General features: G+C 38.1%; 1 protein-coding gene and 2 non-coding genes across 3 annotated transcripts; 2 read left to right on the forward strand and 1 right to left on the reverse strand.

The window, feature by feature from the left end:
• Positions 1 to 1,995: 1,995 nt before the first annotated feature.
• On the reverse strand, positions 1,996 to 22,104 carry LOC149821701 (serine/threonine-protein kinase VPS15-like). The gene is made up of 13 exons (XM_089980964.1): positions 22,015 to 22,104; positions 20,248 to 20,522; positions 19,973 to 20,047; positions 19,765 to 19,887; positions 19,640 to 19,685; positions 19,398 to 19,558; positions 7,043 to 7,122; positions 6,624 to 6,729; positions 6,351 to 6,527; positions 3,033 to 6,257; positions 2,696 to 2,934; positions 2,499 to 2,598; positions 1,996 to 2,411 (listed from the first exon to the last, which is right to left on the reverse strand). The coding sequence occupies exons 2-13, from the start codon at positions 20,443 to 20,445 to the stop codon at positions 2,235 to 2,237; spliced, it is 4,707 nt and encodes a 1,568-aa protein (XP_089837090.1). The 5' UTR covers positions 20,446 to 20,522; positions 22,015 to 22,104; the 3' UTR covers positions 1,996 to 2,234.
• A 2,784-nt stretch (positions 22,105 to 24,888) lies between these two features.
• Positions 24,889 to 25,006, forward strand: LOC149821702 (U5 spliceosomal RNA). Its single transcript, XR_016426256.1, has one exon. It is a non-coding gene; the product is annotated as a U5 spliceosomal RNA (small nuclear RNA).
• A 2,136-nt stretch (positions 25,007 to 27,142) lies between these two features.
• Positions 27,143 to 27,339, forward strand: LOC149821703 (U2 spliceosomal RNA). Its single transcript, XR_016426301.1, has one exon. It is a non-coding gene; the product is annotated as a U2 spliceosomal RNA (small nuclear RNA).
• Positions 27,340 to 27,793: the final 454 nt, after the last annotated feature.

Here is a 27,793-nt window from a genome sequence, read left to right on the forward strand (position 1 = left end):
TTCAAAATGAGGCATGTGCAGTGTAGAGCTCTGCTGAGTGGTAAACGCATCGAGTGTAGCAATGCGCAATATGTGTTGACTTGATCAGTGATGCACGATGATAGCACCACATGCGATAAGCAACGATATTGGTGTTAGTGCACTTTTGGGTGATGACTCAAACATAGAGCATTGGCTGGATATGCAGTGCCAGCGAATCAGAGGATATTGCCTTTGGAGATTTTGTTATGGACCTCTTGACTTGGAGTTTTCCACGCGTAGCGGTTGGACACACGGGGGTGCGTGTGGGTTAGGGCTAATTCCTCCAGGAATCACCCTAGGTGATTCCAACCGAGTATGATGACTTGGGGCTAGGCGAGTGAATGCCTAGGCGCCGACGAATGAGTCTGGGTGGTGCTCTTTGCTATGGTGTTCAATCATCAACTGGTCTTCGAACTGGGAGCCGTAAGGTCTTGTCCCTTCAGTGGCGGGGTTTTGCTATGTCGTGCACATGGGGCCTCAAGACACTTCATGGCACACAAGGCTAAGGCAAAGTTTATGCCTCTTTCGAAAGTGATAGCTGGTATAGGACGACTATGCATTAAGCGGCATGGACTACACATAATACACACTTTAAGATGCGCTTGATCAGCTTCTGCTAGGCAACTGTGCATGAGGTGGTGCGCAGGGCCAATGAAAATGATTTAGCACATAGAAAAATGTTGTGGTGTGACCTTTGACCGTTGGGTTGTTCAGACTGTGCAGTTTGGCGCGTTGTGGGTTTGCGAAAAATCTATGCCCGTGACAACCAATACCCATATGCAAAATCGATGAAAAAATAAGTTAAGACTTGATTCTGACCTTGATCCAATTTTCTTTAGGATGAAAAGGATGATCCAATAAGACCTCACCGTACCAACTGGGGCTCTGCTTGTGGTAGAAGCTGTCAGTGCACGTCTCCTTGTGGTGGGACTTTGCAGATTCAAAACCCAGTGGTACGTTGAATAACCGGTGGGGATCTGCCTAACCCTAGCTTGCCCTTAAAAAAAAGGACCTACAGGTTTTGGATCCGAGGTGGATTTGTAGAAGGATTACCAAATATCTGAAATGGGTTGGGCCAAGTCTAACTGGGTTTGAGACTCCCTGCCCACACAAGGCCCGAACTTGATTCAAGAGTTGGAGGGAAAACATTGTCTTCAGCAAAGAATAGAATCTAAGAATCAAGCAGCAGGAAGGTGCTGCCATTTCTGCAAAGTCAGGAGTCTACATATACATGCATCACAAGAAACGCAAGTCATTACTACACCTGTTCTTTTAAGAGGTCATTATTGCATGCTTAGCATGCAGCTCCACTGCTGATGACCATTTATCCCAACGTTTCTCGAGATGGACACCACACCCATCTTGAGAAATGCCAAGATGGGTGGCTGTCATGCAGGTTGCATGCCCACCATTATGCAGCAACGCTGCACATAATGTGGTCGTTTTTCTCATTGACAAGGAACCTTTCAGAAACACAGTCAATCCATTAAAATCCCCGTGATGAAAACAAAATTAATTAATAAGACAGTCTCTACTAGGAGCTTCCCCACAAAAATGCCAGAAGATCATATCCATAATGAGAAAGGAGTACACACTAATCATAGCCTAGTGGCTCCTAGAAATTCATTCGCCTTCTCGAAAACCATAATAAGATCTCCACAAAATTCCATATGCAAAAGCCGTCTCTTACTAAACTGTCAAAACCTGCTGTAAATACCTTAGTGTTGCTCCATTTGCACTAATATCTTCACCCAATCAGTACCAATATGATTTTGCCACATAATCATTTTGGAAAAATACTCCCGCATCAGCAAGCATTATGTTGCATTGCTACTGAATCAGTAATAGCAGGTATTTCTAGAGTACAGCCATGTCAACACAAGTTTGGTGACAAAATAATGCATAATTCATGAACTGATGGTCTAACTCATGGAAGCAAAAAGAGTTGATGGTTATGACAACGACAAAAAGGAATATGCCTAATGCCATTTTTTTTTCAAACTTATAATGATACATAAAATATGGAACAATCACTTTATACTAACCTTATTAATACATCATAAATTGCATATAAACAATTGCCTTTACAAACCCGGACGCTTTAATCCCAGATACAACAACCTATGTGGCATGATATTAGTGCTATATGGACAAACTCGAATATGCACTGGAGAACACATGAGCGCTTTGTAGCATATGTACACCTACACTTTTTACTTCCACACCTTGATTACACCATCTCTGCTGCTTGATATTAGCAATCTCTGGTTCAATTTGACAGATGCCAGAGACAGTACTGAATCACGGTGGCAACCTACTGAATCTGTAGCAGCAGCAGCAAGTAGAGTTTTTGTCGCCAGCTTTGGTGCCACGTTTAGCTTGTTCGTTTCCTGCTAGGTAAGATCATGAGACTAAAAGAATTGATATTATAGTAGGAATGTTTTCTAAAATGCTAAACTTCCTGAAATTTTGCTTACCTGCACGACTTGCACATCAAAACAAGACCTTGTATCATAATATTCATCTTTGGCTGTAGAATTTGTTGAGGGACCACAGACACAATAGCTACGATCCGGACTGCAACAGGAATGACAGATAGACAATTAAGGCAATCATTTCAGGAAAACCAAGTCTGAGAACAAAAAAGTGGGAAGTGATTGCCAGAGAAACAAACCTGCAATGATCCCAGAGCCGTATCTTGAGATCAGTTCCACCAGTCAACAAATCACCCCCCACCAAAGGAAGTAAAGAACGAATACCAGGACGGCGTGGTGGAGGTTCATTCAGCTCTTCAACTCTGTACTTTTGATTGAAATTCCTCTTTGTGTCAAATTTAAGATTAGACTTGCTTGTTGGTCTGGCCAAAGCCCAAGGAATCTCAGAACCATCACCACTATTTGCTAAACGGAATACCTACAAAATAAGTATAAAAATAACACAAAAAATTACAGATTCCTATATTAGTTGAATGGTTCGCAGAAACAACTAGATGATCATGTAAATGTAAGCACCTGGTGGCAACTTCCATTCTCTGCATTCCACAAGGATACCTCATTATAGCCTGCAGCAACATAAACCAAGGGCCTTGATGTGGCTGACAAAGGTACAGCGGAAGGGGGAATAAGAAGGCACATTTTCTCAACAGGGCAAACCGCAGGAAACTGCCATGAATTGACAGGCAGAAGGAACCTTAGATCCCAGAGAGTAAGTACACCACGAGAGGACCCCGATACACACCAATTCCCACAAGTATCAGTTACAAGAGATGACACATATCCCTCTTCAGGAGTAGCTTTCAGATTCCATGAATTGATATCAGACCTCATATCCCACAGATGGATCCCACAGCCTCGAGTGCTATATAGAATGAGTGGACTAGGACCACCATCCATGGAATAATTTGACAGGTTCAGAACAGCACCTTCATCAGTCACTTTTTTCTTGATATCAGCAATGCCCAAGTACCTCTCAATACTGCCAGAACCTTTGGAAACATGATCAACAGTGAATACATGAATAGTTCCATTGCTTGCTCCCACAGCAAATTGTGGTCCACCGTGGAGCACAGTAGCACATAATGCTCGACTGCCATCCAAAGAATAAGTCAATCTTGACCTGAATGAGATATCCTTTTCCAATTTTCTGGTATCCCAAACCTTCACACTGGAATCATCTGATGCACTGATAAAAAAGCTATGGTCATTTGATATCACAATATCATTAACAGCAGAATGATGCTCCTGAAGATGCGCCATCAGAACGCCACGAGGTCTCCATCCAGCATCGGTAACTGATGAAGCTCTAGCAAAATATGGCAACCCAACCATATCTGAGACTGGAGATACAACATCCCCCAAGCCAATAGGTGGAGAATTGTATTTCAATGTTCCAGATATGCTAATGTCTTTCATCCTTCCAGATAGGTTCACTATTTCATCTTTTTCACGACCTTCTGCATCTGGTACTACCTTACAAACTTGCTTATTGGCACTGTTAATACCAAAGGAACCAGATACAATCTTTGGTGCAAGAGAACTTGCTAAAGTAAATGATCTATTCATTGAGTCCATCCAAGGCATGATGGATGATGAACCTATTCCAAAAGAACCCCATTGAGATAAAATCTCAGAACCTCCAGCTGCTGCCCCATCTTGGGGATGCTTATCAACACAAAATGAATACAAAGGAATGCCTTCTGTCGGTCCATCACAAATGAAACTATTACCAGCACTATGTGGAAGACTAAGACCTGAGAATTGCAACTTCTCTGAGGTTGCAACATCCCTTACATGTAGACTACTTGAAGCATTGGGCATGACAGTTTCCACTAATCTCGATCTAGCATTAGCCTCAACATCTGAGCGAGCTCGTAGTACTGCAGTGTACCCAGATTTGCTCCCCTGAAGCTCTAATGGTTTGCTAAGCCAGCTCCTCATGGAGCTTCTTGGGTCTTCAAATCCTTCGAGTCCCTTACTCAGAATGTCTGAATCAGAATTTTTTGAGTAAGAAGCTGAGTTATACCATATCTTACGCTGTCTCTCCAGCATGTCTGAAGTCCTGGTATTCTCTAAAACTTGGTAGAATACTTGTCTAGAGACAGGCAGCTTGAGGCATGCATACAATGACTTTTCACAAGCTAATGAAGCTGGCTCATTGCGGAAGAAAGGAAGCAAAACTGGAGAGAGATAAACATAAGAATCTACTTCATCCAAACTTACACAACTACCAGAAATGAAGGCAACTGCTGACCTCCTGACCCATTCACTGGGATAGCATAATAGAGGTGAAGCCCGCTCTATCATATCAAGAAGAACCCTTTTCCTCAGGAATCTATTTCTACAGAGAAGTGTCAAGCATTCTAATGCATTAACTATGACAGCCTCAAAGCTATCACTTAAAGCCTGCTCAATATATGGCAGAAGGTACTCCTCCACACTTCTTTGGCCAACAAAAAAGCACACAAAGACAATCTGTTCAAAGAAAACTGCTCGTAGCTGGTCATCTCTGTCATTTAAGAAAGCTGGGAGGATTGGCAGCAGGAAATCATTGCTCTGCCTCTTACCAAAGAAACAACATAGGTTGTCAATGTCATGCAAAAGTGCTCTCCTGATATTTGGCGTTTGCTTTGGCCCCATAACCAGTTCCTGAATAACTTCACCAATGGATTTTCTCAATTGAACAAGCTGGACATCACTACTTGGGCCCTGCAGCTGTTTAAAAGCTTCACTTGTACGATTACAAGTTGATGACTTCTGGGAAGAGTTTGGTGAATCCAGGACTCCAGCTGCTCTCAAGCATTCTGAGCGAATGAGGAACCTGTAAGCCGTGAGAGCAATCTTGGAAATGTTGCTAGCATAAGAAATTCTCACGCTTTCCTCGGGATCATCTGGCAGCATGGAGAGCATTGGAAGGATATACTCTGGAAAAATCTTTGCATCACTAGGAGGAAACTCCTGAACAAGAGGCAAGATGTCACACAAGGTTTGCAAAGCAGCACAGCGTACAATTGCCGCTGCATCAGACAGCATTGCTATAATGTAAGGCAGCACATGTTGCAAGCGATCCTCATCATCAATGTACAACGATGAATACTTTAACAGCAATATGGATGTCCTCCTCAACTGTGGCAATTTTACACTCCGAATGCATGAACAAAGCAATGAAGCAATCAGCACCATACCCTCACAGCTTAAATGACGCTGAGGGCTGCCCAATGGAAAGATGCCAAAAGTATTGGACTCACTGTTGCACCCAACAAGCAATGTAGCTAAATCACTTTTAGCTATCTTTTTCAAATTTAGGGATGCGATTCTCTTAATCCCCTCATCAATCGGTTGGTAGAGTTCACTTGAGGATTGCAGGTTATCCTTTGCAGCATTTTGAATAATGATTGAGTTCCTTTTCTCATTAGAACTACAAGATGCACAGGGAGGCAACTTATCAAGTGCAACCTTGCTATAAGATTGAGAACTGTGTTCGATGTCCTTAAGAAGAACACTGATGGTATTGACCAGCTGAAAATGAGAATCACCAACCTTACCTTTCTCAAGCTCCTCATTTTTCACATAATGGTCCTTCAGTGTTGTAGTGTTCTGGTCCCCACTTCTGGTCTGTGAAAAAGATTCCATGGACATGGTAGAGCTTGGACTCCTGCAGGATAGAGGAATACCGTCCCCACTAGAAGAGTTGGTCATTTGCTTATGTATCTCAGGGAAAGCACTCTGTGTCATTGCAACCTATTAAGAAAAAAAGGATACAAAATGGCTTAATACAGTTGATCTATCTCATCACTAACAAACACAAATGAATGCCAGTAAAACAGCGCTTACCCTAGTGTCTGAATCAAGTGGAACCAAGTAGGAAAAAAAATTATGTAGAAGAGGCGAGAAATAGCTTGGAAACACAACAGATGAATAGCTTTGCAGATAGCATTCAGCAGACAGTCGGGGCTCTGGATCCAACTGAATCATATGAAGAATCATCCTACGTATTCCAGTGTCCGTTACCTACATTTACAGGTCATAGAGTCTCACTGTCATATGATACAGAGCAATAAGGTGAGAGAATTCCATAGACATCAAGATAGATTGTGTAGAACTAACCTTCTCCAGGTATGGTCCTGGATCATATTGACCTCTACGGTAAGCAAGCAGCTGGGATAACTCAAAGAGTGGCTGACCCTCAAGAAAAAGCTCTGCAATAACACACCTGAAACAAGCAAGAGCCAACTATGAGAGAAACTATGGCAAGAATTGGGTGGTTAACGGAAGTTTAATTTCATCAAGGTCCTGCTGTCATAACATTAAAAGACGATTACATAAGGATGTTGCCCTGTGCATCCACTGTTGGCTTCATAAAGATATGAAAAAAATAATGCATCCATCGGTGATAAGCCAAGTTTTATTGTAAAAAGTTGACAAACGTAGCAGGATTTAGCAAACTGAGAAACATGGTGCAAACATCAAACAAGGTGGGATATAGAGGGAACTACCAGACCTAACATAGAGATCAGAACTAGTACCCTAGAGAGAAGATGTCCATAGATGGCTTCAAAGGTGCATCCGGTGAAACTTGAATCTCAGCTCCATGCTCAAAAAACCTCTGCATAGAGGGAACTACCAGTCAGACCTGTTGTGATTATCTTACATGATCAGTTTATCTGAGACATATTTGTAAAATGGCTGAAATAACACACTGAACAGCATCCATAGCAGTTTCTGCAAACAAAAATAGTAAACATACTCCATAAAATGACAAAATAAATTATACAAGATACTGCCATCATGCCTATGCATAGTTTGCAAACCCGGCGAGTCAACTCGGAAATTGCCCGAGTCGACCTGGATCGGACCCCAACTGGGTCACCGATTCAGGACCACCGATCCACATGCCACTTATGTGTCTTTTGTCATGCATTTTGTGGTTTTAATGCATAATGCTTATAAAAGAATAATTTTTATAAAGAAAATCATAATATCAACAATTATGTATAGTTGAATACTTATATAGCTTAGTCATTGATGTCATGTGCTAAATTTAGTGATTACAAAGTTTGGAGTTTGATTTTTTTCATGTCTTAACACTAAAAAATTCATGTTCTAACTCGTTCGAGTCACCGAATCAACCCGCTGACTCACGAGTCAAGGGTCAGGGAACCGGGTCCGAGTCACGGTTTACCAACTATGTGCCTACGTTCCAATCGCAGTTCCAAAAAGTTTGCACATGGTCAAACTTTCACACAATCAAGTCTACAAACAACTTGACAAAACATACATTCACCCAATATGGTAAACCAAAATAGCATACAAAATGCTCCACAGCACAAACATAAGAATAGTGCATAAATGCACTTGAATCTGAATATGTGAGAGGTAAAACCCTCTACCTTTGTATATAAATTACAATGGGCAGCATGCCCTTATTTATAGAGAGGTTACATGAGAGGAGCTATTAAAATAGCTGTTGGGATAGCTGTTGGGCTACTCCCAACAGCTCTAATTAGAGCCGTTGGGAGTAGCCCAACAGCTCTATTCAAACCGTCAACATTTTGACTGTTTGACAGAACCTGACAAAAAGGCTGTTGGCTGTTTTGACAGTCCAACAGCTCTAGTCAATTATGACTGTTTGACAAAAAGACAAAAAATAAGAAAGAAATAAAATTACAAAAATAAATAAATAAAAAAGTATTACAAGAATATAAGTATATACTTTAAATATATAGTTATATACATATATATATATATATATATACATATACATACTCTTGTATTACGAAAAGTATGTATATATATATATATATATATATATAAATATATATATATATATATATATATTCAAGTATATACATATATATGTCATTTTCTAACAGTCTCCCTCAAACTTATGGTGAAATCACCGAAAGTTTGTCAAGTAAAAAGTTGAATCTTGGTGAGCATAGTGCCTTGGTGAAGAAGTCAGCAAGTTGATATTCTGATGTCACATAGGGAAGATCAATAGTCTTCTTCAAATATTCTTCACGAACAAAATGGCAATCCATCTCTATATGCTTAGTTCTTTCATGAAATGTATGATTTCGAGCAATGTATATCGAACTCTTATTGTCACAGCACAATCTTGTAGGATTCTGAAGGTGAATCCCCATATCTGAAATCAGTTGTTTGAGCCACACGACTTCCATAGTAGTAGTTGCCATTGCTCTATATTCAGCTTCTGATAATGACACCTTTTGTTGTTTCTTGCACCTCCATGAAATCAAAGATTCACCTAGAAATATACAAAAACCAGTTGTTGAGCGCCTGTTATTTGGATCTCCTCCCCAATCAGCATCAGAATATGCAATAAGATCTAAGGAGGAAGAAGAGGACAAAAAGACTCCCTTATTTATAGTGCCTCTGATGTATTTAATAATTCTCATGACTGCACTCATATGAGCTGATGTTGGAGCATGTTGAAATTGACTGGCTATATGTACAGCATGGGTTATGTCTGGTCTTGTAATACTTAAATACATAAGAGATCCCACTAGCTGTCTGAAGGGAGTTGGATTGTCCAAAGGAACTCCATCACCGGCTCGCATTTTCATTCCAACAATCTCTGGAGTATCAACAACTTTATCATCTGAAAGTCCTGACCTGTCAATAATATCTGAAGCAAACTTTGTTTGTGACAATATGTATCCTCGGTTAGAGTATGAAACTTCTATACCAAGAAAGTATGTTAGAAACCCAAGATCTGTCATTTCAAAAGAATTTTTCAAAAATTGTTTTACTTTCTTGATTCCCTCCTTGTCACTACCTGTAATTAACACATCATCAACATATAAAAGTAAAATTATAATACCAGCAGAAGAGTTCTTGATAAACAAAGCTGTATCAGTATAGCATGGTTTAAAACCATACCTTGTAATAACATTGTTAAAAGTATCAAACCAAGCTTTAGGTGCTTGTTTGAGGCCATATAATGCCTTTTTTAATTTAAGCACTTTACCTGAAGGAATTATTAATCCAGGTGGAATATCCATATATACTTCCTCATTGAGATTCCCATTTAAAAATGCATTTTTAACATCCATTTGAAATATATTCCAATTTTTAATAGCTGAAATAGCTACAAGCATTCGAACAGTGGTCATCCTGGCAACAGGAGCAAAAGTTTCTTCGTAATCTACTCCGTATTCTTGAGAATATCCTTTGGCAACTAATCTGGCTTTATGCCTTTCCAAGGATCCATCACTTTTGGTTTTTACTTTAAAAACCCATCTACAACCTATTGTCTTTTTTCCTATAGGTAAATCCAGAATTTCCCAAGTATTAACATCTTTAAGAGCTTCTAATTCTATGTGCATAGCTTTTATCCATTCAGGTAAATTTTTTGCTTCATTGTAACATGAGGGTTCAAAATATGAGTGGATAGCTATAAGACATGCTCTATGTTTAGGAGAGAATGAATCATAAGACACAAATTTATTTGGGATTCTTGAGGTTCGTTCTGATCTACGAATAGTGGTTTGTTCTGAAGGAATTTCTGATGCTTCATGATTACTTTGATTTACACCTTCATTGAATGCATTTCGATTTCTTCTAGTGTATACTATTGGTTCAACTATTGTTCTATTTTCAATAAGAGGTTCTACATAAATATTTTCATCATTAGACAATAGTTTAAACAAGAAAGAATAATCAGAGTTTATGTCTTCCGACATGTTTTCTTCAAATCCACTTTCATTTTCAACAAAATTAACATTCCTTGAAATGAGAAGTTTATCATTTTTGGTATCATAACATTTAAATCCTTTTTGTGTTTCTGAATAACCAATGAACGCACAGGAAATAGCTTTAGAAGATAGTTTATCTCCTTTATCATTTAAAACATAACATTTGCAACCAAAGATTCTCAGTCTTTGATAGTCAGGTTGATATTTGAATAATTTTTCAAAAGGAATTTCATTAGATAAAGTTTTGGAAGGCATCCTATTTATAAGATATACTGAGGTTAATGCAGCTTCAGCCCAAAGATTTTTTGGAACATTTTTAGCAATAAGAAGAGTTCTTGTAGTTTCCATAATATGTCTGTGTTTCCTTTCTGAAACTCCATTTTGTTGCGGGGTTCTAGGACATGATCTTTGATGTAAAATTCCTTCATTTTCTAAAAATTGTTTAAACTCATTTGACAAGTATTCTCCTCCAGAGTCAGTTCTGAGAATTTTGAGTTTACTTTCAAATTGATTTTTAATCATGTTATGGAATGTTTTGAAGGTTGCAAATACATCTAATTTATACTTAAGAAAGTAAATCCAACAATATCTAGTGAAGTCATCAATAAACACAACATAGTAGGATAATCCGCCTTTAAAGGCTACAGGAGCAGGACCCCATACATCCGAATGAACTAATTCAAAAGGCATTGAGGAGTAAAAAGTTCTTTGACCATAAGGCAAGACTTTCATTTTACCAAGTAAACATTCTTTGCATTCAAAATTATCTTTACAAGGTACAAAATTTAATTTTCTTATATTTGGATGCCCAAGTCTATGATGCCAAGTCCGTATGTCTTTTGTTTGGGCAGTGTTGCAAAATGATTCCTTTGGAATACAAAGGAAATCCATATAATAGAGATCTCCTTGCCTAGAACCTTCCCCAATCAATTTCCCGGACTGGCGATCCTGCACCCAACATTTACTTGATGAGAAAATGACATCACATCCATGATCCGAGATTTGAGAAACAGAAAGTAGATTAAGATGAAGTTTTGGTATAAGTCTTATTTTCGGAATATAAAAGTTGTTATGTTTTGACAAATCATTTTTAAAAATTCCAACACCCTCTATTTCCAAGGCAGTACCATCGGCAGTGGAAACAGATGATGCATTTGAATTAGGTTGACATTCGGATAGTATAGATCTATGTGGGGTCATATGAAAAGAAACTCCTGAATCAAGAAGCCAAGAGCACATACCAGGAGCAGAAGAGGTTGCAATGGCCGCTCCTGAGGTAGATCCTTTAAGCAGTGGTTGTAATGCCTCCGTCAGTTGAGATAATGATTTGGTGAGGTCTTTGAGATTCAAAGTATCTTCATCTTGTTTTGATGGTGCAGCCGCAACACGCTTTTCTTGAGGCCTATATTTGTATCTAGGACATTGAGGCCTAATATGACCGGGCTCATTACAATTATGACAAATGATTTTTGATTCTCCTCGATTCTTATTAAAATGAGGAGGTTTATATGGCTTGATATAGTGTCCTGGTTTTGATGCGGCAAGTGCGCAATACTCTTCTTGACCATTGCTAGAAGTAGCAAGCACACTAACATTTTTACTCATGTTTAGCCTAGTCTCTTCTCCACTAAGTTTAGTGAGAATCTCATGAATAGGAGGAGGTGATGAAGATGATAGCAAGGAGGCCCTTGTTTGTTCAAACTCGGGTCTCAAACCATAGAGAAAAGCGAAAAGTCTCTCTTCTTCAACTTGAACTCTCCGCATTTCTATACACTTTCCTTCCCATTTGGGTTCAAATTGGGCAAGTTGGGTCCAAATGGAAGATAACTCCATAAAATAATCTCTTATATTCTTATCTCCTTGTTTAATGTTTCTAACTTTTTCTTGGAGATAATACTTGTGGGCCATATCTTTTTCGGTAAACATACCTCTAAGATATTCCCATGCTTCATTTGCCTTTTTGTAACACAAAAGGTTTGAGGCAATTTTTGTCTCAACTCCACTAAGCATCCATGAAAGAATTTTGGCATTTTTCATTTCCCATTCATCTAATTTTTTGTAGTATTCTTCCATGGCTTTGTTTTTTTCTTCAAGACTAGTCTCAACGTCATTTTTACCTAATGTAATTTTGGGAGTGGGTTCAAGAATAGTACCTCTTACAAATCCCCACAAACCTTGACCCTTGATGAATGTCTCCAAGTGTCCCGCCCAAATGTTATAGTTGCTTCCTTCAAGTTTGAATGGCGGAATGAAGTTGGAGTTGCTTGTATTGTGCGGAAAAAATTCACCCATGATGAATCCAAAGAAAAAAAGGAACCACCAATCACGAAAGAAAGAAGGCACGCTTTACGAGGCAGCTCACCAATGCACGATTGATCATACACCAAGCTCTGATACCATGTAAAGAGTCTTTCACACAATCAAGTCTACAAACAACTTGACAAAACATACATTCACCCAATATGGTAAACCAAAATAGCATACAAAATGCTCCACAGCACAAACATAAGAATAGTGCATAAATGCACTTGAATCTGAATATGTGAGAGGTAAAACCCTCTACCTTTGTATATAAATTACAATGGGCAGCATGCCCTTATTTATAGAGAGGTTACATGAGAGGAGCTATTAAAATAGCTGTTGGGATACTCCCAACAGCTCTAATTAGAGCCGTTGGGAGTAGCCCAACAGCTCTATTCAAACAGTCAACATTTTGACTGTTTGACAGAACCTGACAAAAAGGCTGTTGGCTGTTTTGACAGTCCAACAGCTCTAGTCAATTATGACTGTTTGACAAAAAGACAAAAAATAAGAAAGAAATAAAATTACAAAAATAAATAAATAAAAAAGTATTACAAGAATATAAGTATATACTTTAAATATATAGTTATATACATATATATATATATACATATACATACTCTTGTATTACGAAAAGTATGTATATATATATATATAAATATATATATATATATATATATTCAAGTATATACATATATATGTCATTTTCTAACAGTATGGTCATCACCGACCGATGAAATTCCGCACAGCAGCATGAGGATGGTTAATTATGTTTGTGTATGTAAGAACACGGGTAGTCACTTCCTCACTAATTTCTCACAAAGATGATATGAGATTAAGGCCACTCTAGTTATGCTAAAGAACTTCTTTCTATGTAATGACTGCTTAGTTTTGTAAGTAGCTGAACCAATTTCCAGGATACACTTATCGTTGTAAGAAAGTGAAAAATACGCTACAACAAATGTCTCTCAACAAGTTCTCACAAATACATCATAAGAACCACAAAGGTTCACAAAGAGAACTTAAGAATACACACAACCCGAAACGGGTATAAAAATGAAAAATAAACAATTTTATTGATTTGAGATAAAAACCCAAAACAAGAGTAAGTATTTACAAGGGGAATAGCCCCATATTTATAGAGAGGTAGAGAGAAGCCTTAAGAGAGCTGTTGGACTCTCCAACGGCTCTAATAGAGCTGTTGGGGAGTCCAACAGCTCTTTTTGGATTTACCTTTTTGACTTGGTCAAAAAGTTAAAGGCCAAATCAGTCCAATGATGGACTGGTTTGGCTAATTCTAGTTGTATTTTAACTAGAATTAATTAAACCAAAAATCCTAACTAGAAAGGAGATAAAACATTACATGTCTATGAGATTACATATGAGATATTATATAAGATTACATATTTTAACACTCCTCCTCAAACTTACGGTTGGATAACCGAAAGTTTGCCTAAGAGAAAGTGAAACCTAGGAGCAGCGAGAGGCTTGGTGAAGAAATCAGCCAACTGATATTCTGAAGCAACATAGGGAAGATTGATGGTGCCACGCAAACATTCCTCTCGAACATAATGGCAATCCATTTCTATATGCTTGGTGCGTTCATGAAATGTCTGATTGCTTGCAATATAGATAGAGCTCTTGTTGTCACAACACAGATTTGATGCTTTTGGACTTTCAACTCTCATATCGGAAAGTAGACGTCGAAGCCAGACTAATTCCATAGTAGTTGTAGCCATTGCCCTATATTCAGCTTCAGTTGATGAGAGAGAGACCTTTTGTTGCTTCTTACATCGCCAAGACACCAAGGATTCTCCTAAAAAGACACAAAAACCTGTAGTTGAGTGGCGGTCATTTGGATCACCACCCCAATCTGCATCAGTATAAGCAAACAATTCTAAGTTAGAGGAAGCGGATAAAAATAATCCTCGAGAAATAGAATTTTTGATATATCTAATAATACGCAAAACTGCTCCTATATGAACAGAAGTTGGAGCATGTTGAAATTGACTGGCTGTATGAACCGCATGTGTAATGTCAGGTCTTGTGATAGATAGATACGATAGAGCCCCAACAAGTTGCCTATACGGAGTCGGATTCTCGAGTGGCTCTCCATCATCAATCTTTATTTTGACATTCACAATCTCAGGAGTATCAACATGTCTTTCATCTGAAATACCTGACCTGACAACAATATCTAATGCAAACTTAGATTGAGTTAGCAAGTAACCTCTAGGTGAGTAGGCAACTTCTATACCAAGAAAATATTTCAAAAAACCCAAATCACTCATTTCAAAATGTGTTTTGAGAAATTTTTTAATATCATAAACTCCCTGTTTATCACTTCCAGTGATGATCATGTCGTCAACATAGAGTAGAAGGATGATAATACCTGCATCAGAATTCTTAACAAACAAAGCTGTGTCAGTAAGACAAAATCGAAAACCAAAATCAAGCATAACCTTACTAAACTTATCATACCAAGCTTTTGGAGCTTGCTTGAGACCATATAAAGCCTTGTTTAGGCGAAGTGTTTTCCCTTTAGGTATATTCATTCCTGGTGGTGGGTCCATGTATACTTCTTCAGCTAAAGTTTCATTTAGAAAAGCATTTTTAACATCCATTTAAAAGATATGCCATCCTTTTATTGATGCAAGAGCTATTAGGATTCTAACAGTGGTCATTCTAGCTACTGGGGCAAAGGTCTCTTCATAGTCTATTCCATATTCTTGAGAATAGCCTTTTGCCACCAACCGGGCCTTGAATCTTTCAAGAGTGCCATCACTCTTGGTTTTCACCTTGTACACCCAGCGACAACCAATAGGTTTCTTGTTGTTTGGAGGATGGTCTTGAATGGTCCAAGTATTTGCCTTTTCTAAGGCTTCTAATTCGACTTTCATAGCCTTGACCCATTCTGGTTGATCCTTGGCTATATCATAACTGGGAGGTTCTTCATAGGAATGAATTAGAGCAATAAAGGCTTGATGTTTTGGTGAAAAAGACTGATATGACACAAACTTTGCAGGAACCCTCGAGATCCTAGTGGATTTTCTAGATGAAGAGGCAGATTCATGTTCCCTTGTGTATTTATCCAGGGCACACTGTCTTTCTAAATTTCCTCGTCTAGAGTATTGAATACAATCTTGACTATTTCTATGAGGATCAGAATCAATCACATCCATCTGATCATCTAGATCAATTTCTCTTTCACTATCCTTTGGAACTAGATCCAACAAGAAGGAATATTCATCTATTTCAGTAGAATTTTTGTTTTCAAAAAAACTTTCATTTTCTAGAAAGGATACATTCCTTGAAACGTATAACTTGTTGTTTTTAGGGTCAAAACATCTGTATCCTTTTTGATTATTTGCATATCCTAAAAAAGTACAGGGTATAGCACGGGGAGAGAATTTATCATTCTTATTTGTAAAAACAAAGCACTTGCACCCAAACACCCTCAGTCTAGAATAATCAGGTTTTTGTTTATAAAGCTTTTCAGTAGGAGAAATATTCTTTATTGAAGATGAGGGCATCCTATTAATAAGATACACAGCAGTTAAAATAGCTTCGGCCCAAAAAACTTTAGGAACTTGATGTGTGATAAGTAGTGTTCTAGTTGTTTCTATAATGTGTCTGTGTTTTCTCTCAGCTAACCCATTTTGTTGAGGGGCATAAGGACAAGATTTTTGGTGTGAAATTTCATGTGAGTTCAAATATTCTTTAAATTCAGTTGATAAAAATTCTCCCCCTGAATCAGTGCGAAATATTGAAATATCATTCTTAAATTGATTTTTGACCATATTATGAAATATTTGAAAAAAAGAGAACACTTCAAATTTGTGTTTGAGAAAGTAAATCCAGGTATATCGTGTAAAGTCATCCACGAAAATTACATAGTATAAAAACCCACCTTTTGACGTAACTGGTGCAGGACCCCAAACATCAGAGTGAATTAATTCAAGTGGTCGAGTGGAGACAAAAGTTCTTTCTTGAAATGCTAGTCGTTTCATTTTTCCAAGAATACATTTTTCACAAGTGAAAGTTTCAAAATTACAAATTTTTTTCATGTTTGGAAAGTACTGAAGCTTGGATATACAAGGGTGACCAAATCTTTGGTGTAAAAGATCCAAGCCTACTTTTTGAACATTGCGGCATAATGTTTTCTTGGGTAATTCCAAAAAATCCATGTAATATAAGCCTCCTTCTCTATGGCCTTCCCCAATCAGCTTCCCTGACTGGTGATCCTGTACTTGACAATCATGAGAAGAGAAGAAAACATTACACCCATGATCAGTTAATTGAGAAACAGATAAGAGATTTAGATTAAGTTTGAGGATATATCTAATCTTTGGAACACAAAATCCTTTTGAGTTTTGAGAGTTATTTTCGAAATTTCCTATTCTTTTTATCTCAAGGGATGTTCCATCCGCAGTAAAAACACTCGATCCACTTGAGTCATAACAATGCGACAGTAATTTTAAATTTGGTGTCATGTGAAAAGAAGCACCAGAGTCAAGAAGCCATAGGGGTTTACCTGGATCGGAGGTGCCAACAGAAGAGATCGCAACTCCAGCTGAGGGAGAAGTTCCTTTAAGAAGAGGTTGTAGAGCCTCCACCAGCTGAGACAGGGACATGTTTCCAATGGATGTCTCATTTGATTCTTTTGATTCAACAACAGCTACCTTCTTCTCATGAGATTTTTTCAACTTTGGACAATAAGTTTTAACATGTCCGGGTTCATGACAGTAATAACAAATAACTTTTCTCCTTTCAAAATCGCCTCCTTGCCTTTCATTGTTTATTCTCCCAATATGTGGAGGTTTGTATGTGCGAATGTGATTACCTGGTCTAGATACAGATAAAACTGTATCATCATCGCTTTTGTTGACTCGTTTCTTGAGTCTATTTTCTTCCATACTTAGCTCTTCAATGGTATCTTCAATAGAGGGAACATTTCCCCGATGTAGAAGAGCGGACTTGGTTTATTCAAATTCGGGTCTCAACCCATTTATAAATTGAAAAAAATGCTCCGCATTTACTTGATTTTGGCGAATCTCAATGTCTTGTGGACAATGCCACTTTGGTTCAAGAAGAGTCAACTCTTCCCATAGTTCGGATAAGCTATTGTAGTATTCTCTAATACTTTTCTCTCCTTGAACCATATTCCGAACCTTTTCTTGTAAGTTACATATATGAGCAATATCTTTAAGAGAATACATTCTCTTAAGATATTCCCACGCATCATTAGCATGTTCAAATTTTGCGAGACTTGAACACTTCTTTATGTCTACACTAGAAATTAGCCAAACACTAGAAATTAGCCAAGACATGATCTTAGCGTGACCCATTCTCCATCCTTTCCATTCCTTTTTATATGTGGAGATGGCCTTAGTTTTTTCCACCTCCGAAAGAGGTACTTCTCTTCCACCTTCTTTAGTGAGCGTTAGTTTAGGTTCCTTATCGGTTCCATCAACTAAGCCCCATAGACCCTTTCCCCAAATAAGATGCTTCATGATTGAAGCCCATGTTACATAGTTTGAATCGTTGAGTTTTATGGACTTAATGTTGACATTATCATTGTCATCCATTTTACAAGCTTGGGAATGAGAGGGGAAGAAGAAAAGCAAGTGGGAAGAGGAATATTTTAACCACAAAGATCGAAAATAAGTAGCCTTCCACGCCCTTCAAGGCTACACACGAGCACTCCTTCAAAGAGACTTCACTTTCTTGAAGAGTAGTTGCATGGCACGCTTCCCAATACACGTCCACCGACCTTGCTCTGATACCATGTAAGAAAGTGAAAAATACGCTACAACAAATGTCTCTCAACAAGTTCTCACAAATACATCATAAGAACCACAAAGGTTCACAAAGAGAACTTAAGAATACACACAACCCGAAACGGGTATAAAAATGAAAAATAAACAATTTTATTGATTTGAGATAAAAACCCAAAACAAGAGTAAGTATTTACAAGGGGAATAGCCCCATATTTATAGAGAGGTAGAGAGAAGCCTTAAGAGAGCTGTTGGACTCTCCAACGGCTCTAATAGAGCTGTTGGGGAGTCCAACAGCTCTTTTTGGATTTACCTTTTTGACTTGGTCAAAAAGGTACCTTTTTGACTAGTCAAAAAGGTAAAGGCCAAATCAGTCCAATGATGGACTGGTTTGGCTAATTCTAGTTGTATTTTAACTAGAATTAATTAAACCAAAAATCCTAACTAGAAAGGAGATAAAACATTACATGTCTATGAGATTACATATGAGATATTATATGAGATTACATATTTTAACAATCGCTAGTTCACTCAATTAACCTGTCACCTGGGAATTACAATCCTTAAGCTTCACAAAAGCTGCTCAGTTTAGGCTTCTTTCCTTCTTTTTTGTGTTCTATTTTCCTCATGCAAGGTAGGAGGAAGCTTTTGCCAAGCATATAGAAGCAAAATTACAAAGAGATTAAAAGAGAAGTAGATATGATGCCCATTGAATTGAATTATGAAGCAAGTTTAAGTGTAAATCTACTTGCATTCCAACAGATAAGCATTTTCTTGCCTCTGCACTGTGGCATGCTTTATAGCTGCACCCTCTCAAAAAACTGTCATGTTGTACCCATATATACATACATGCACATGTTCATACTTACACACACACATACACAATGTAATTATGCAAATATAAGTAGCATTAACAAACCACTCACAAACGATTGATAATCTTTTCTTTTCCAAAATTTGAATCTGTTGCTTAATGACTTAAAATAGTATGATTTCAAAAGGACTGATATAAACCAGATGACAACTAATCCTTCAATGATAGCACATAAGGAAGAGTTAAATTTTCAAAGTTTAAAAATAAAAACCTCTGGTGCTAAGTAACAGCGCCTTCTTCCACCTGTATCGAAAAAAAATGAGAAGTCTGATGGATCATAATCTGGTACATATGTAGGCTTAAATGAAGCAAAATCCACAAGGTAAACCCAATTCCAAGATGTCACCAAAACATTCTCACACTTAATATCACCTACAAAAACATAACCAAGGGAAAGATTTGGTCTTGACATTCAAATACTTGATAAAGCAATAATTGTTCTAAGAAGCTCACCATGACAAACACCATTTTCATGACATTGCTTCACTGCACAAAGAAGCTGCACATACAGTCATCCCACATGGGTATACCATCCATCGCAAGTTCTAAAAAAAGGGGAAAACTCCAGCATCACCTACCTGAAAAGCAATCCACTTCTTCTCGATCAAGCTGAGAAATGGCCGGGTGCTCAACCGATCATGGAGGTTGCAGAAAAAGTATTGCCGGAGAAGATATGCCGCTTTATCCGTCTCAAGCCAGCCCTGAAAGGAAATAAAGAGTCAAAGCATTTGTTATTGAACAACTCATAGCCCATTCCTCCATAAAAATGCGTGCAGATTCTCTTACTTGAAAAGGCCACACATGAGAATGTTCGATATTACGAAGAATCTCCCTAATCTCAAACAACCTTCTTTCATAATCCTGCAATTGTTACTTTGGGAATCTAATGTCATATACTCTTCCAAGGAAAATTGTATTGTATGATAGGTTTTGTGAATCAGTCTCAAAGTACAACTAATATTGAAGAATGGCAATAGAGCGTATTGGAAAAAGTAAATACAATTTCAGTTAGAATGAGAAAGGAGAAAAAGAGAGAAAAGAACCAAAGAAAAAGATAGAACCTTGAGATCGATGAAATCGCCACGTTTAAAATAGACTTTAACAAGGACTAAACCCTCATCATGCTTGCATTGAATGGATTTGAAGAACCTCCCTCCCCCCAAAACCTCCTTCAAAACAAGATTGTAGGAAGAGGGGAAATCGTGAAGGTAATACTCTGATGCTGATACCTGGGTTGTTCTAGCAATCTTGTTCCCCATCACACTTCCCTCTATATCTAGCTTCCAGAATTGGGGAGTTGGATTTATCCCCTTCTTGTTGCTTTCCTACATCTAATCTGCCACATGCTAAGCATCATTTAGCATTCACATCCAGATACAAGAACTATACAGAAATGGTGGACATGAATGTTTAAGCTTAAGCATTGCATCAACCCAGACCCTTGAAGCTGAAGTAAAACTAGAACATTCTAAGTTGCTACACATCATCATTCAACCCACATTTCTTAAGATTGCCAGGAATAAAACTAATAAAAAACTGTTTACAACCTTCCACAAAATTTACTTAAAATGTCAAAGTAAAAACAAACATCAAAATAAAGGTCACAGGTGAATCCACAGTTTCATAACCAATACACAGGCCTTAAGGAACATGACAAACCAAAAAAACAATCGCCACTTACACTATCAGAATAAAAGAAAAAGGCATTCTAGAATTGAACAGAGTTCAAAGCGAATACTCCGGGGGTATTTGGATGAAACACAAGGATATTTAAATTCCTACTTTTGCAATTTTTATAGTTTTTTAGAGCTTTCCTTTTTTTTTTAATTCTGAAACTGCAGTGTTTGGGTGCACCTCAAAATCTTGGAAAAAAATCCAGGTTGTAATTATGTTTGGTTGGTTACTTCCCAGATTTCTAATAAACTACACGATGTAACAAGCCATTCAAGTACAGAATTTGCAAAAGGTACCTTCTAAATAAAGATCCCAGTGAAACCATATTGCAATACAAGAGATACTTAAAACCACAATTTATTTTAGTTGGAGAAAGATTCTAGCAAATTCCAATAAGGTTTCGGCCTACCCAATCTGTTGAACCATTCTGTTTGGAGTCAATTCCATCTTTTTTTTGGCCATTTCATCAAACAGTTGACATGCAACCTCCCATTCCTCAGAAGTCCCACAAAGATAAATGACAACATTCAAAGAAACAACTCTCAACAAATTTCAGTCCATTAATCGATGACGGCAGCAGGCCATACAATATTTCTTTAATCACATCATGAAGTAATCGTCAGAACGAACAGTTTCTCTCCCTAATAACGAAATAGCCCAGACTGGCGCTTTGTGGTAACTCCAAGTATCACGAATAACTCAATCTATCCACCAGAATTCGCCAATTTGGGCCAAATTTTATGAAATCCATCAGCACAATTCAGAAGCATGGAAGAGGGAAGGTGACTGCACAGAGTCAGGTGAGAAAAAAGCTTGTGCTCAGTTCGTGTTCTTCTAACTATTAGTAAGACTTACCATTTTCAGAATTTTCAAAGTGATCCTAGCCCAAATTCTATTAACCCCATATTACCAACACAAACACCAGAAAAGCAAAATCCTAAAAAATTTCAGTATCCTAAATGGGTCTATCCAAACATCTGACAAATGCACTAAAACACCAAAACCAATAACAATTTGCTAAGAAGAAGGTGCAAAAAAAAAACAACAGGGCATCGCCAAAAAGTTGCAAAAGGAACAAAAAAAACATGAAGAACAAAACCAACCAGTAGGAACCGAAATTTCTAGTTTCGAATGAGAACAAAAAAAAAAACTACCTTAAATTATGAAGAAACACACGGTAGATTGTCTCTGAGAAAGAAGATCGGCACAAAAGAATTGGAATTCCTGTTTTGCTTTTATTTCCCTTGACGTCTCATGCATGGGATCCGGGTCTGTTTTGGAATTTGAAACCAAGAGTTGTTTTTTCTCGTGATCCGTTAGCCAAACACTGGCATTTCGAATCCTGATGGAAGCATCCCATGCTAAGGCTGCACAACGAGCTAAGCTAGCTTGCGTTTACCAGGGGCAAGGGTCCTAACCTTGTAGTTTTATGCTGTAGGCGCGACGACCGTAGGTATGGAAGACTGAGCCAATGCGACCAGGTCTTCTTGCCAGATGCGGTTCCTTCATATTATAAATCCAAAAAAAAAAGCTAGCTTGGGTTTGACTTGATCTCCGCTCAAATTTGTCCAAATAAGTAAACGAGCAGAGAATGAGCAAGGGCTCAAGGTCAATGTGTTTTAAATGAGCTCAAGCAAACGTTTGAGTTTGATTAAGATTGGTTAATTTGATTAAGCTTGGCTCATGCTCAAAGTCTTCCAAATAAGTGACCAAGGCGAGCTTGAACAAGGGCTGTGTTTTAAATGACTTTGTTTGAGCTTGATTAAGATTAATTAATTCAAATTACGCTTGGCTCAGGCTCAAAGTCATCCAAATAAGTGACCCAGGCGAGCTTGAACAAGGGCTCAAGGTCAATGTGTTTTAAATGAGCTCAAGCAAACATTTGAGTTTGATTAAGATTGGTTAATTTGAGGTAAGAGATATGTACAGTTTTTATGAAAGAACATGTTTGAAAAAAGATGCTTGCCTCGTATAAAAGAAGTGCATAGGTTTATCGTGCACCCTTTATTGGGTTTTGGTCCCCATAAACTGGGTTAGAGTGGGTGAAAAAACCAAGCTTTACAAATTTTAACTGCCTAGTTTAGTTTGTATGTCATTCAAACAAACTCAAAACAAGGGATGTGGACCAGGGAAAACGGGCCCTGCCCCGCCTCGTTAAGTTTGGACTGAGGATAGAGGCGGGGATGGGGGTTAAAATCAAAACCCGTATTAGGATGGACTTACGCTTTCTCTCGCCCCGCCCTCGATTCCTGCCTTGCCCCGCCCCATCCCCGATCCTTTTCAAAGATGGCAATGAACCGAGGGAAAACAGGGATCTGCCCCGTTTAGACCAAGGATGGAGGACATGAAACAAGGACGAAGGCAGGGATGAAGGTTGAAATCAAAACCCATGCGTGGATGGAGGCAAGGGGTGGAGACCTTGTTCCCCGCCCTCGTTGGGGTCCACTGCCATCCCTACTCAATACTTGATTTTATAGGCAAAAACTTGACCTGTCCCACCACAAATAGGTCCTAGATATGACATCAAACATGGAAATTGAAGTCCCGCCCATAATCAGATGAGTTCGTAACACTATTATTACAACCAAGAGGTGTCCTGGGTGCAACCGTCCAAGATGACACATTTTTTTGGACTACGGTGTCCAGGTGTCGAAAACAATGCTGTCTATATTTTCTTTTTTTTCGATAGAGAAAGCTGGGGTTAGGAAGACCCTTACCAGTTATACAAACATACCATTGGAATTCGAACTTGCAACATCCCAACAACGTTCACCAACTGCTACTGCCAGACAAGCAGATGTATTTGGCTTAATTAACTAGCTATGCTAAAAAAAAAACATTAAGCTTCATGTTCAATTTTTTTTAGAGGGGAGGATGTGTACTAGGGCTAGGTACTCATCCCAAATGTGATCGCTACGTGGCATTCAGTCATTGGGCCGAGTACTTTTGCAAAAGTGCTCAGCTTATTGGATTTGCTTTCCAATTTTCAAGATGGGAAATTGCTTTTCAATTACCAAGATTGGTAAAAAATCTAACGGCTTACAATTCACAAGGATTTAAGTATTTTTTTTTCTTGAGCCAACACCGTATCCATTATAAAACTGGATACAGTTTTATTTAAACATCACAATTATATTGCGATAACTTTAAAGCTGGTACAATACCAAAAAAAAAATGAGATATTTTCAGAATATCTCTTATTTTAAAACTATAACCTTTTCATGATATAAGCGAGATAAAAACAGTTTTTTGTTAAATTTTATTTGTATTTATGTGTACGTGTCTTACATTTTTCAAGAATTACATTCTTACATGGGTAGGAGCTGGTCCTGACCTATATCGGGACCCGAACCTACTTACGGCCCCACCCTAAGGCATCAAGCCCCTAGGCTTCTCACCAGGCCCAAATAAGCAGACCTCGAACATATCAAACTAAAGACCGGGCTGTGCCAGTTTTAGGAGTAGACCTAAAATATGGAGCATGACCCGAACCATACAAGCTCAGTTCTAAGTCCAAATTCAGTGTCCCAAGCGGGGTTGGCATAGTAGGGTGGGAACTTGGCTGCTAGACTGACAGTCAAGGTTTGATTTTCATGGGCATGGTCCCTCTATGCAACCCAACGCATAGCATAGGCTCCGGGGTACGGGTCCTAGCATCAGAGTTTTACGCTATCGGTACAACGACCATAGGTATGGCAGGCTGAGTCTGTGCGACCAAGTCTTGGTGCTGGGTGCGGTTTCTTGGGGTTATAAATAAAAAAAAAAAGGTTCAAACCTAGCCGGAGGCTCAGTTTCTGGCCCAATGTGATGTGGCTTAGACGAGCAGGATCGTACTCACAAACTGTGACGAGTGCAACGGGGAACGCAGGGCTTAAATTGCATGCGTGGGAAACTCTGTTTGATGGTTCAATATTTGAAAATCAAACGCATAGGAACGGGAGTTTAGTACCATATCGGTCAGAAAGAGATGTCGGTGGCCCAACTCTCTTGTATATAAGGGGGGTGAGAGGTACCATTTTGAGGCACGCAGCCGCGTGGTGAGCACAGAGCGAACTATTCTTTCGCCTTTTACTAAAGAATACCGTGTTCTCGCCACATAAAAGCGGCATACGCCTATTTTTGGAGGGTGTTCCCTCTATGGAAACCCCTAACAATGTTCTAACATGAAATTTTGCCCTTCGTACGTTTTTTTTAAAAGTTTAGTTGTGGCTTAACTTTGCTCGATGTTGGCTTCAATTTGCCTTATTGGCCTGATTGGTGAGATCGAGTACATTCTAGGTGTAGTATTAAGTCCAGGATAAACCAATACGAGCCTAGTTCTAGGCCCCAGTCTGGAATATCTTCGAATATATTGAGATTTTGAAATTTCGAAAAAAAACTTGAATGTAATGTGATATTTTCAAAACAATGCTTATTTGAAAAATATCATTGCAATGCTTATATTTGTATATAACTTTTATATTTTTTGTGTTTTTTCTTATATTTTTATATGTTTTAAGATTTAAATATATCGTAATTATCTAATGTAAAAAGAAGGAATATTGTAAACACTGTAAATTATGTAGATCGTGTTTGAGATTTCATTTTCACGATTCAACAACATAACCCAAATCCGAAGCCAGACTAAAATGTTTGTTTACTTGGGTGGGTTTGGGTCTCGGATGCCTGATCCATCAACAGCCCTAGGTATCCACACCTGATAAAGACAAATCTGGATTAGGATTCATGTTTAATGGTTAAAATTGAAATTTCAAATTTGTACCAACAGGCAACAACCATAATCCTGACCTCATCCGATCTTTTGGAAACCCCACCATGGACCAAAAATTGCTACATTTTTTTTTTTTTGGGATAATCCAAGAGGTAAAACCCGCCGAAGAGTACACCCTGCTTCGGCCTTGAGGTAAGGGACACCACCCATGAGTTTCGAATTTGTGACATCCCGCCAACTTGATGACTTTCACAAATCACCCCTAATAGATGAGAGGAGCTCTTGTGAGCAAAATAGTTGCATCCTTGCATCTTTAATCTCAACATTTTTTCCTTTTTAAATGTATCCGATCTAGAACCAGATCCATGTGAGCACAACCTTAACCGGTTCTCATCTCCCAATGGTGCATGTGAACCCAGTCTGAATAAAAGCTTAACAAAGTCACAAATCTAGTCTCCGGTCAGTTGGTTGGTCGAGGTCAGATATCTAACAAAAATCATGGTCCAAACAAAGGCAACCCACTTGAGTCAAGTTCGGGTCAGTATTTTTTATCCCCACATCCCTATATCTAGGTTCATGTCAGATCCGATACTTGAAACAAAACTAAACCCATTGACATAACTAGACGAGGTAGAATCAGTTATAAAAAGTCAAAAATGACTAAATAACAACCAGTTTTTTTGTGAGAAATAGAAAAATTCATCGACCTTGTTCTCTAGTGAAATATAGGCAAAACTAAAATAAACCAAAAAATAAATGCATATTTAAAAAAAAATATGTTCCGGATTAATTTGCGTTAAATATCACAACAAAATCATGATATTTTTGTTATGTGGCAATATTATGATATTTTGTAAGTATTGTGTAATATTTTGGCCATTTAGAATGGCCACCAAAACATGGTTACCTTCTCTGGTATATATTTGAAATATTACGAATATTTGTCAATATGGGTAAACCTGAATTTGGAACTGATTTTATATGGTGCTACCGGATCTTGTATCGAAAACCTGCTTAAAACAAGCAATTACGTAAAACTCCATAACATGGACCAGATTCAATCTAAGATTTGAAGGGAGGTCAAATAAAACATCGATTCAGATCCAGATTGGGACCCAGGAGGTTCAACCCAGTGGTAACACTTAAATCTGAACCCAAACCGACTAATCATTCACTTTTTATTTAAATATATGTTTTAGCAAAGTACGTTAGATTTGGGTCGGAGGTCCGACCGAATTCAATCCATCAGAACCTATAACCCCATGGAAATGATGCAACACCTAAAATGGCCACAAAAGAAAAAAAAAACCTTATCAAATACAGCTCGATCTGGCAAGCTAAATGGATCTAGAATATGATCCACATCTTATCTTTGCGTTTAACTTGAATTGGATACATCATGGTTCCGGGCATAAGTCACCCATACGGGCTCGTCTATACAATACATAACAAAGGTGTTAGTGCTTGGAAGTAGAAAACGAGGCCTCGTTTTTAGACCCATATCGATGAGGAGAGAGAAGTGAGAGGGGTGAAGGGTGTATAAAATGGGGTTGAGGTCTATTAATCTTTTCATACCTTTCTCGGCCTTTTGGCTAAGATCAAGTGTAGTATCTGTTCTTATCAGTTTAATATCTGATACGTGGTCCATGTGACCACACGATATTAAATTAATTTATTGTGGGGGAGAGTGTGCCACCAGATTAGCTTGCTAATGGGCCCCTCTAGCGTCGTCTTTGCGTTGCACTACTGCATGACCAATTTTAAATATTAAATCTTTATTTGTTTGTCAATTGACTATTCTGTAAGTTCAATTTAAATTATTGAGTCGGTATTGTAAGAGATTAAAGCCAGTTTGGATCATTATTGGGTCGGTTTCAACTGTATGCATTTTCTATACCCATATCCGTATATCTAGGTTCAGGTCAAATCCGGTACTTGAAAAAAAAACCAAACCCATTGACAGCCCTAGATGAGATAGAATCATTGATAAAGGTTTACAACGTCAAAATAACAACCAAATTCTCGTGAGAAATAGTAAATTTTCATTGTCCTTGCACTCCATTGAAATATCAGCAAAAATAAAAATAGACCAAAAAATAAAAATGCATATCCTTAAAAAACATAAAAGTGTAGTGTTTCTCCGTTAATTTGCCATTAAATATCACAATAAAATCATGATAAATTTTGATATCATGATATTTTGGCCATTTAAAATCGACACA

This window comes from Nuphar pumila, chromosome 11, assembly GCF_984573655.1.
Source record: "Nuphar pumila chromosome 11, dmNupPumi1.hap1.1, whole genome shotgun sequence".
NCBI classification, from domain to species: domain Eukaryota; kingdom Viridiplantae; phylum Streptophyta; class Magnoliopsida; order Nymphaeales; family Nymphaeaceae; genus Nuphar; species Nuphar pumila.